Genomic DNA, 11,932 nt, shown 5'->3' on the forward strand with positions numbered 1-11,932 from the left:
GTCAAGGCCGTGTAGGTCAAATGTGTAAATATTCAAAAATACATCACACAACCATGTCCCTGGGTTGTGTAACAAACTTTGGCTGTATGCACCAAAAATCAACCAAAACCTACAAGCCACACAATTGTGTCTTAGGCCGTATAGGGCACACGGCTGTGTGCTAAGTCGTGTGTACCTAAAAAATACCTTTCAATTCAATCCATTCAACCTACATTAACTTAAGCAACAAGCATCCATTTAATCACATCCAAACCAATTCAAAAGCATCAAATTCAAACCAACATCATCATTTATAACAACCAACCTATGTGCTTAACCAATATGCCACATTGGCACCTCAATCAATAATCCAAAATAAACTAAAACATTATGTGCATACCATTTCAATATGTCCTCCAAGGCACCTCAAACTATGATTCAATTAACACCAAACTAACCATTTGAAACAATCTCAAATTGACTCCTATTCAACTTCATTCCATATACACCAAAACTACCAAACCATTTCAAGCATAATATAGGCATAAGAGTCACTTTTTGCACATCTATTTTATAACAGCTTACCTAGTTAGAAATTAAGTTATCAACTATACAATCCAAGTACTCAACCAAATACCATTAACATGATCATTGCCATTACTTATACTACACACACACATAAATATATTTGTATACATATAATTTCTCAAAATACCAATACAATCCATATAAACATAAGACATCCTAGGTACATGCCAATACTAAAATGAACACATCACCAACATGTGAGTTCGGGATTTGTCACTAGATGCTAAGTCGACGTAATTGTAAGGTATCTAACTTGTGTACAGAAAACAAAATCGTACGCTGAGTATAACTTAGTGGTATTTCTATAATCGAACATTAAAACATAATATAAATTCTATAACGCATTTTAACATGTTAATCTAGAAATCCTATTACATCACCTAATTTTTAACCTATTTACAAATCTTAAACCGAGCTATTATAGTTGAAGCATATACATTTTTCTCTATCTCAATCGAATTGATTAGATCGTACAAAACCAAATCCATAATTCCAAGCTTATAAATTGATATCCATTATCCACCATTGTTTCAATTTCATTTATACTCAATTTCTCAGTTCTATAATATAATTTCATCAACCAATCACTAAATCACATATGTGACAGCATAATTCATCACTAGTTGAACTCAAATGCACAATTATAACAATATATCATATTTTTAAATTTATTCAATTTAGTCCTTATCACAAACAACTAATTTGAATCGGTTCAATTCAACTTGTCCTATCACTTCCAGCTTACCTTATGTTATTACCATGTAGTGCAGCTCGTGAATGCAACAATTGAAAATATTCGGGTTATAAAAATACAAACCGAAAACTCTGAGCTATTCGTTGACGGTTTTGTCTTTTCCTTTCTTTTTCGAGGAATTCGAGTCAACGTTAGCTACAGATTAGCATAAACATATAAAATTGTCAATACACAACCATTTTCACAATCAATTGCTATTTTATACAAGTTTTATATTTTATTCAATTTAGTCCCTAAAATCAGGACTAAAATAACTTTCAAATTTAATCACCAATTTGTATACCGATTTCACTCTAGGCCTAATTTAACTTCCTATTTCTCATTTCTACCCCAAATTTTGAAATTTGCGCAATTTAGCCCATATTGCACAAAATCATCAATTGACTTTACAATTTAGTCTTTTTTCAATACTAAACTTAAAATCTATCAAATTGGTCCCTAAAACTTTAAATATTCAACAATAGTAACATCCTCAAACTTTAACGGTATCATAAAATATGACATGGTTCAATTAGCTTGAGCTCCTAGGATTTTGAAAACATAAAAATTACAAGAAAGTGACTAAATTGACCGATGTTTTGAATACTCTTTATTTTGGTGCAATTTTAGATTTGGGGTTAAAATTGTTAGGACCAAAGGAAAAACATGAAAAAGAAATTAAAATACAAAATCAAAATGGGATTATGTGGGTTTTTTACAAAATTATTATAAAAAAATAAAAAATAACCAAAATATTATAACTTTTTTTATTTACAAAAATATTATAAAATTTTTTTATTTACCAAAATATACAAAAAAAACAAAAAACAGAAAAAAAACCTGACACAGCCTGATCAGGTCAATCACATTGGAGGCACCAAAGGTGCCAATGAGATTAGCAGCACCAATGGTGCCAAAGGACTAAAATGTAACTATCTGCAGTTTTAAGGACTTGACGTGTAAATTTACCATTTTTTTCTTGTTCTTTTTCTTTTTCTTTTGTAAGGAGACACATTTTTCTTGATTAAAATCAAAGGACCAAAAAGTACATATAGTTTTTATATATTTAAAATCTAGTCTTTTATTTTTAATTTTATGAATTTAGCCCTTTTACTTTTCAAATTTAAAAATATAAATTTCATTATAATGTCATTTTTATATTACACAATTAATAAGTGAGTATTTTTTTTATTAAAATATTGTATCAATAAATTTAATAAACAAATTTAATGTGTTAATAATTAGACTTAAATTTTTAAAATTGAAAAGTAAGAATAATAAATTCTTAAAAATAAAAATGTGGAGGGACTTGCAACGTGAAAGCATTCACTAGTAAAGTATGGGTGTAAAACGAATATATGCAATTAATACAAGAGGTTGAATAGTGTATATAAATCCAAGAAATCTCATTATAAGCACCGTGTCATTATAACCTCTGATTTTTTTCTCCCTCTTTTTTCCCATTATCCAAACAAAACCTTCTTACTTAATTTTCCAAAATTTCCGAGTAGCTCATGATGTATCCCATCCAAATTTAGTCATTTCCCTACTTACAAGGTAAGCTAATCCTGTAAAGGCAGAATTGTGGAGAATAAAAGAGACACAGTAAACACTCTAGCTACTGCTCCATGGCCATGGCAACGGCAACCATGATGATGAGTAGAATGATGAATATGCCACCGTCATCGTCATCGTCAACACCATCATCTTCTTCTTCGCCGTTGGCAACTCAGTCAATGTCAACACCATCATCACCATCTTCATCAAGGCAAGCAAGCAGCCTCCCACTCCGTACAATACCAGGATCCTACGGGTGGCCTTTGGTAGGACCGATATCCGACCGTCTAGACTACTTCTGGTTCCAAGGACCAGACACCTTCTTCCGGTCGAGAATGGAGAAGCACAAGAGCACGGTTTTCCGTACCAATGTTCCCCCAAGTTTCCCTTTCTTCCTGCGAGTGAACCCCAACGTCGTCGCCATTGTTGACTGCAAATCATTCGCTCATCTTTTCGACATGGAAATCGTGGAGAAAAAAGATGTTTTGTTAGGGGATTTCATGCCTAGCGTCGGCTACACCGGAAATACTAGGGTTTGTGCTTATCTCGATACCTCTGAGCCTAAACATGCCCAGGTACGCTTGCTTTTCTCAATTTTTTTCCCTTCAATATTCACTTAAAAACTCTACCTGATTCAACAATTTCTTCCATGATTCTGGGTCTTTTTTTTTCCATTTTTTATATAAAAGGAAAAAAAATCACAAGTAAGCAGAGAGTTTTTTAAATATTTGAAGATCAGGTTTTGACTCTGATAAATATATTTATTTAATAATAATTAAAGAAAGGAGAAGGGATGATTCTTCCTAACTATGAATCATTTTCCCTTTGAAAGTGTTTTTTCCGTGCCGATTTTTAGTGGGTTTGGATGGGGGCAATTAGACGTGTTTAACTTATTTTTTATCTCACCCTATAGTCACTATTATTTTTTCACTAATCACACCTAAATACATCACCATTTGTAAAAGAAGACAAAAATTACTTGCCATGAAAAACAACAAAAAGCTTAGGCTGTTTTTAGGACGCCCCCACTGCGGGTGGACCAAAGGAGTGGTTGCTGTGAGGGGACCACATATTTATGGCTTGTCCTGTCCTTTAGTTTCTTCTGCGTACAAATTAAAACACTAGATCAAGATGGATTCTTAATTGATTGGATCTTAAGAAAGTTCAAAGAGAAATAGACAAGGCAGGAAAACTAAATAATATTTCCAACAAAACACGTTGATTTAATTCATTAATAACATGAAAAGTATTATTAATTGATTGGTTAATCCTATAGAATTTGAGATTTGGTCTTTTTACTTTAAAAGTTAAAATTTCAATATTTCTACTTTTTCAATTTAAAATTTTTAGTCCCAATTATTATTATTCTCTAATAGATTCTATCAAAATTTGTTAATTAAACATGTTTATTTTCTGTCAATTATATACTATATTATGTGAGGACAACTTAATCAAAATTTTAAGTTGACAATTTTGACAAAAAATACTTATAATTTTAATGATTGGATTAAGATCTTTAAATGAAAAAAATTAACTTTTTAAATATAAAGATTAGATCTCAAATATTGTCAAAATAGAGGGACTAACAGCATATTTTAACCTTAATTAATTTTTTTAATTTTATTCCTTTGTAAAATTAAAAAAAAAAAAAACACGTTTAGGAATATGGAGAAAGACCGGAACAGCAGCAATCATTGCTGGTATTGGGATAAAAATAATGAATTTAGCAAAAATAAACAAATACTAAGAAAGGTAATATATGTTTTTTTTTTTGAAAAAATGACAATAAAACTAAGTTAAACTAGCTTTTTCAAGGGAGAGTCTTTAAATAATCTTAACCCGATTCTTCTGTCTCACATCATCTTAACAAGGTTATTCGTAAAAACATTTTCTTTCCTAGGAATATGTTGAATCTTCCAATGTTTAAAATTTCCCAAGAGCTGATAAATTTTCTAATCAAGGCAGAATTAGAATCTCTGATAGAGCCCTCCTGAATGGCATTAACGGCTTCAAGGCAATCTATTTGAATTAAGACTCCTTCCACACAATGATCAGAAATAAGCTTCACACCACCCAATATACCCCATAGCTCACACTTTGAAATTGTGCAATTTCCTAAATATCTATCAAAATCGAACATCCACCGTTTGTTATGATCCCTCACTAAACCACCAGTCGCAGCAAAAACCTCATTAACTCATACCGAACTGTTTGTGTTCAAGCACACCCAATTACAAGAAAGCTGAGAACTACCACCAGAGTTGAACTTTTTGTGAGGAAAAAGCTTCGAAATTAAGGCATACTGTCTAGCCCAGCTAAAGGAAACTTTGATAATTTCATCAATGCTCCAAGGGATGCCTTGAAACATAAACATGTTATGGTTCTTCCAAATGCGCCAAGAAATAATTCCAAATAGACACGACCAAAAAACCTCACCCAAAATGGGATACTGATTATTTTGAAGATTACCTGACATCCATTTGAATAATGTTCCGGAGTAGAAGCTAGATAACCTTTCTCTTGGAATAAATTTGTTCCAAATTTCTCTAGCCGCGGGACAGTCACTCAGGACGTGTAAAACCTTTTCGAAATCTTGACTACAAAGACCACACGTACTATCATTACCAACTCCTCTCCTTACCCTTTTCGCATTCATAAGTAAGCGTTGTTTAAGGGTAAGCCCGATAAAGAATCTAACATGTTGAGGTCCTTTAAACTTCTACGGAAGCTGCCAAATCGAATATTTTAAGTTCAAAACACCATCTCGTAACTTACCATAGGCACTTTTGAGAGAAAAGGAACCATTCATAGTGCCTTGCCAGATAATTTTATTAGGTCTAAAAGATGGATGAGGCGGTGGGACACCTACGATCCTACTAATGACCTCTTCAGAAACCCAAAGACGAAATAGCTCTAAATTCCACGAACCATCTTCAGTGACCATGTCTCTAAGAGGGTAGTCCATATTAAGATTAGCAATGGAAGGTACCTGTTTAAACAATGGTCCATAATTTGGGATCCAAGGATATCGACAGTAGTTAATACAACTCCCATCTCCAATAGACCATATTAAATTTGCGTAAGAGGGGCCAAACCTTAGAGAGAGATCTCCATAAAAAAGAACAATTTTCTCTTGATAAAGTCTTAGGTAAACTTTTTTGAACCCCATACTTCAATCGTAGGGCCTTAACCCAAAGAGCCTTAGAGTTTCAGACGATATTAAAACTGATCTTCATCATAAAAGAAGAGTTATGCTCTTTCAAATGTCACAACCCTAGACCTCATTTGATTTAAGTTGACACATCGAGTCCCAACTAACTAAAGCCATCTTCTTACCACCATTATAGGAGCTTCATATAAATTGTTAGACTATGCGCTCAATCTCATTACAAAGGCCTTGAGGAATTAGCATAGTTTGCATAAAGTAACTCGGGATTGAGAGCAAAATCGACTAAGCCAAGGTCACCCTCCCAACTAAAGAGAGCTGTCTGACATCCTAGCTAGACAATTTATTACTAGCCATTGTCAGAACAAATCTCAAGTGTTGTTAAAGACCTGCTCATGAAGAAGAGGAACACCACGATAAAAGCCCAAGTTACTCACTTCCTGGAATTCGAAGCTTTTACTTAGACGTCTCCTAAGGTTACCATCAACTCATTTGGAAAAGAAAATATTAGTTTTTTGCATTTTAATCATTTAACCCGAATAACTACAGAACTGATAAAAAATATTCTTAATAACCTTGGCTTGAGATTCTTCCGCATGTCCAAAAATAATCAAATCATCTACAAAAAAGAGATGGGACAAAGGTGGACCTGTACGAGCAAGGCGAATGGGAGTCCAACTACCAGGATCAATGGCTGAGCGAATATTATGACCCAACCTTTCCATAAATTAGTATTACGATCACCAAGTAATAACCAATCACACCTAGCTTTTGGCACCAAATGATCTTCTCATTATGTAAAACACTTTTAAATTTATTTCTAACTTCAATTTTGACCTGGCTAAGGTAGGTCGATTCCTTTTTTCCAGTGCATCTTGAATATTATTTAGTTTCCAATCATCATTACAGATAACCCTATCCAATCTCTCATCAACCCCACCTCTCTGCCAAGTAAATTGTGGTCCCTTGAAACCCAAATCATGCAATTTAGACAAATCTATGAAATCCCCAAACAGTGGACACCTTTTCCCAATGCTTCGCCCCCCTCTTTTTCGGAATGAGATAAAATGGCATTAAAATCCCTAATCGCCAACCATGAAGACCCATCAAATGGAACAAGTCTTTGCAAAGCTCCCCAAAGAAATCTCTGTTTCCGACTATCATGACTACCATAAACGAAGATGACATAAAATGGTCATTTGAACATGTTGCTAACAATCTTAACTAGAATGAACTGAGGATGACTTTTGAGGACCTGAACAAACACCGATTCCCTCCACCCAATCCAAATACAACCTGAAAATCAGATAGCCTCTACCCAATGCGAATACTAGAATCTAAGTTTTGCAATGACCGACTCTGCTTTGCTACCACTGACCCTTGTTTCGAAAAGGCCAATCAAATCTGGTCTATGTTCCCTATTATATTTATAAAAAACACAAAGAAACTTCAAGCTTGCACAACCTTGACAATTCCAACAAAAAATCGTAAAATTTATAAAAAAAAATATTAAAAGGGTAGAAGAGAACCAACCATTAAGAGGCATTCGGTGAATCAGCACTGACATTAAGAACATCCGTATTTTCCTTTACCAACTCCATTTGAGTGCTGAGAATTTTTGCCATGGAATTCATAGCTTTAGGGAGTGGAAAACGAGAACTACCAACAATTTTAAAGTATCCCCCACGGCTCTTAATTGATATGTTAATGATATTGCCAAGACGGCATTTTGCTCTTTTACCACCAGAAACATCCTTTTTTGGCATTATCAATGGGATTTTCACAAGACAATGCCCCATCTTTAACCTTATTCGTTAAGGAATTTAGGTCAATTTTCTTTGAATGTAACTACTGAATGCCTATTAGGGTCTGGAAATTCTGCATTCAAGTCCACCACTGTCTTTATAGGGCTTTCAAAAGTAGGATTAATGTGCATAGAAGAATTATCAAATAGAATAGTAGGAGAAGCATTTTTAAGAATATTAATACCTGCTGGTTCCCTCTTGGTCGAATGACCCCAGGCCTGTCCAGCATGCTTTTGAGAAGGGGCATCCAAACTATGTTGAATCTCCAGCTGCACTAGCCCACTCACAACCCCCGCATGCCCAACCGATTTATCCAAGCCCTCACCAACATTTCCAGTCCCAAGCCCGTCCTTCTCAAATGAAAAATTTCCCCTCAGCTCGTTGGTCCTCATTACAGGTGATTGGCCCATATTTTTACTATCTTTCATTTCTCCATCCGACGGCCCAATTCTCGGCCATTTTCTTTTACCTTTTAAATTTTTTTATAAAAGGTCTTTGCTAGAACTTAGCCCCCAAAGTAGCAGATTCACCAACATTTCCAGTCCCAAGCCCGTCCTTCTCAAATGAAAAATTTCCCCTCAGCTCGTTGGTCCTCATTACAGGTGATTGGCCCATATTTTTACTATCTTTCATTTCTCCATCCGACGGCCCAATTCTCGGCCATTTTCTTTTACCTTTTAAATTTTTTTATAAAAGGTCTTTGCTAGAACTTAGCCCCCAAAGTAGCAGATTCACCTTCCCCCTTTTCAACAGAAATTACATCCAGCGAATTCAAGGCTTCAAATCTAGACCCTTCCAATCTCGTAGCCATAATTTTTGCCTTATGAGATTGAATGCCAACCTGATAACGCCTATATTTACGTTCAACGATCACCCATGGCCCAAATGAATCCCCCATCGCCGTCGAATTGAATTCCTTGGCCAACGAATCGAAGACCCTTCCTTTATCAACGTCTATATTCTGATCTATTAATGTAGAAAGACAAAGGCCTTTCAAAGGACCATAACGACCATAGGTAAAGCAAACAGCTGGTAAAGCTTCAAACTCAACTTTTTGAACTTTCCTATTAACTAAAATTTGAGAGGTGAGCGGTTTCTCTAAGTCCACAAAAACTGCCATTCTAGCGAATCTACCGCTCGCCCCATTGTCGATTTTTATGTCAAGTTTGGTTACTTTTCCAACCAAATTTTTGATTTCTCTTAAAACTCGCCACTTGTAGAGGAACCCCGGTAACCCAAGAAAGTGGATCCAAGCCAGAACCATGCTTGGAAAGGGTTTTAGAGGATTAAAATCCATCGACCATGGCTGAACGATAAGGTAATGATCGAACACAACCCGTGGACCCTGCGTTAAAACCATTTTATAGTCTGTTTTGTTTTGAAATCTTACCAGATAGTATCCATTCTCTACATCCATGAGGTGGAACGGTTGGGAATGTTTCCGTAGACTAGAAATCTGATTCAAATGGACTCCGTACCCTATGTTGCACCCCAGCAATTTAACCACAACCGTTGAGTCCATGTCCTTAACCAGTTGCTTCTGAATTCGTTTAGAGAAGTCAATGGCCAGGATTCCATTGACAGTAGATCTTGAGATATCACCATCTTCAAAATCAAATTCCTCATCAGTACAACTTTCCAAAGTCATAGGAGAAGTAGAAGAACCAACAACTCTCCCTTCCAATAACTTGTCCTTCCAAGAGGTTCTGAACACCGGGACAGAATCAACCACCATATTTTCCCCATGGTCATCACCTATTTCTTAGAATCTAACCTTCTTTGTGTTACGATCCTCATTGATGTTGTCTCTATCTCCCTCACAGACACTGGTTGAGATGATGATAACCAACATAATCCAGAGAGCGTTTTTACAAACAATTTTATTTAACCTAAATTTTCTCTCCATATATGCTTTTTAATTTTGAAGGAAATTGATAATGATGTATTTTAGGTAAATGTGTGGGGATTTTGATAATATAGGTAATCCATATGTTAAATTAAAATAAAATGGCAGTCTAAAAGTAAATTTTAGATTTTTATTTATAAATTAATCTTATCATACGTTATGGATTAAAAGAAAAAGAGCTAGAACTCTCTATCTGACTGTAAAGTGTAAACGACATTATTAGGGACACTTTAAAAATGAAATTATACAAATTTACGGAGACCGATTTAAAAAGAATTTGATTTTTAAATGTTAAAGCAAGAACATAACCTTTTTTAGATCATTTAGTACAATTGTCCCCCTCAAATTCGTGACTTCAGATCTTATTCAAATTAGTTGAATCTAATTGATTGTTTAATTTAATATTTATAATAATTAATTTTTAAAAATTCTTAAAATATAAATAAAAAAGTTATTTATTCATGATGTGACCATTTAGAATAGGAAAAGGTTTGAAAAATGAGGTATGATTGAAAGCTGAACTATACCTCAACTCACTTATGTTTGAAATGTTATATTTTAGTCATTTGTGTTATCGTGTTGTAATATTTTAATCACTAAGCTGTTAATTGTCATTAACAGTATAATCATAAACTAACATGACACGTTAAATCATCATTTCAAATAAAAATTTTAAGTTAAATTATACAATTAATCCTCACCAAATAAACCCATATTCAAATTAACAAGTAAACAATAATTAATAAGTCCCAAAAATAGTCAAAGATTAGACTTGTAAAAAAAAAGAGTGTAAAAGAAAGAGAGAGAGAAATGGAGAAAAAGGGAACTTCTCATATATCTAAAAATATATCAAATGGGCGAGGCAAGGTTAGACATTAGATCAACTTTGCATGTTACTGAGATTGCAATATCCGGTGTTTGAATTCAACAGCTGAAGAACTTTTCCCTAGACATCCTGAAGCGGAGCTCCAAGGTGTGGGTGGCCGAACTCCAAGCCAACCTCGACAAATTCTTCGACACCGTTGAATCCGAAATCTCCACCAACGGCACCTCATCCTTCTTCTCACACCTCCAAACCTTCCTCTTCTACTTCCTCAGCAAGTCCCTCCTCGGAGCTGACCCTGCCCTCGACCCCGCCGTTGCCAATTCTGGTCCCTTGACCATCAACTTATGGCTCGGCCTCCAACTCCTCCCCACCGTCCCTGTCCTAGCTTTTCAGCCCCTGGTTGAGATATTTCTTCACTCCTACACTTACCCTTCCGCCCTCGTTAGTGGGGGCTACCAAAAGCTCTATAGCTTCATTGAGCGGCACGGTAAAGAAGTTGTTCAGCGCGGTGAACAGGAGTTCGGTCTTTCCGCATCCGACTCCATCAACAACTTGATATTCACTCTTGGGTTCAATGCCTTCGGTGGTTTCTCCCTCTTTTTACCCACATTGATCGGCACCATAGCCAGTGATAAAACTGGATTACAGGCTAGGTTAAGAGACGAAGTGAAACGAGTATGTGGGTCGTCCTCATCTGGTTTGAGTTTTGACTCGTTGAAAGACATGGAGCTGGTGAACTCAGTTGTTTATGAGACGTTGCGTATGAACCCACCGGTTCAACTTCAGTACGCACGAGCTAGGAAGGATTTTCAACTCGCTTCTCATGACTCGGCTTTCGACATAAAAAAAGGTGAGTTGCTTTGTGGGTATCAGCCTTTGGCCATGAGGGACAGTAATGTTTTTGATGAACCAGAGAGTTTTAAACCGGACCGGTTTGTGGGGAAAGGGAAAGAATTACTGAGCTACTTGTTCTGGTCGAATGGGCCGCAGACCGGATCACCGACTGAGTCTAACAAGCAATGTGCAGCAAAGGATTTGGTGACAATGTCAGCTTCATTAATTGTAGCTCGCGTATTTCAAAAGTATGATTCAATCAGTGGGGATTCTGGTAAAATAACAGCCGTCGAGAAGGCAAATTGATGATAAATTAGATAGGAGCAGAGAATATATACTATATTTTCTCTGAACAAATATTCCTTTCTTCAAATATATTGGAATGAATAATGATTAATTTGCGTCATCAACGCTAGTGAAAATCCATAAAAAAGAAAAATGATAGTTGGAACGAAGCATGAGTTATTGAAGAGAAATTACAATAAAGAGTAGTTTTAGAGTGAATTAGTTGATCTTAGAAATAAATCATATTTTACTA

General features: G+C 35.3%; 1 protein-coding gene and 1 long non-coding RNA gene across 2 annotated transcripts; one reads left to right on the top strand and one right to left on the bottom strand.

The window, feature by feature from the left end:
• The first annotated feature begins 2,608 nt into the window (after window positions 1–2,608).
• On the top strand, window positions 2,609–11,800 carry LOC107912644 (fatty acid hydroperoxide lyase, chloroplastic). The gene is made up of 2 exons (XM_016840918.2): window positions 2,609–3,432; window positions 10,666–11,800. Exons 1-2 carry the CDS (start codon window positions 2,929–2,931, stop codon window positions 11,698–11,700), a joined length of 1,539 nt encoding a protein of 512 aa, XP_016696407.2. The 5' UTR covers window positions 2,609–2,928; the 3' UTR covers window positions 11,701–11,800.
• LOC121223798 (uncharacterized) lies at window positions 2,696–8,045 on the bottom strand. The gene is made up of 2 exons (XR_005921173.1): window positions 7,557–8,045; window positions 2,696–3,959 (listed from the first exon to the last, which is right to left on the bottom strand). It is a non-coding gene; the product is annotated as an uncharacterized lncRNA (long non-coding RNA).
• Window positions 11,801–11,932: the final 132 nt, after the last annotated feature.

Source organism: Gossypium hirsutum, chromosome D11, assembly GCF_007990345.1.
Source record: "Gossypium hirsutum isolate 1008001.06 chromosome D11, Gossypium_hirsutum_v2.1, whole genome shotgun sequence".
NCBI lineage: Eukaryota > Viridiplantae > Streptophyta > Magnoliopsida > Malvales > Malvaceae > Gossypium > Gossypium hirsutum.

Bases quoted from the DNA above. Each gene is read 5' to 3' on its own strand.
- LOC107912644 (XM_016840918.2), top strand. From the start codon at position 2,929: ATGGCCATGGCAACGGCAACCATGATGATGAGTAGAATGATGAATATG. The intron at 3,433-10,665 runs GTACGCTTGCTT...TGAATTCAACAG, and splicing joins CTGAGCCTAAACATGCCCAG to CTGAAGAACTTTTCCCTAGA.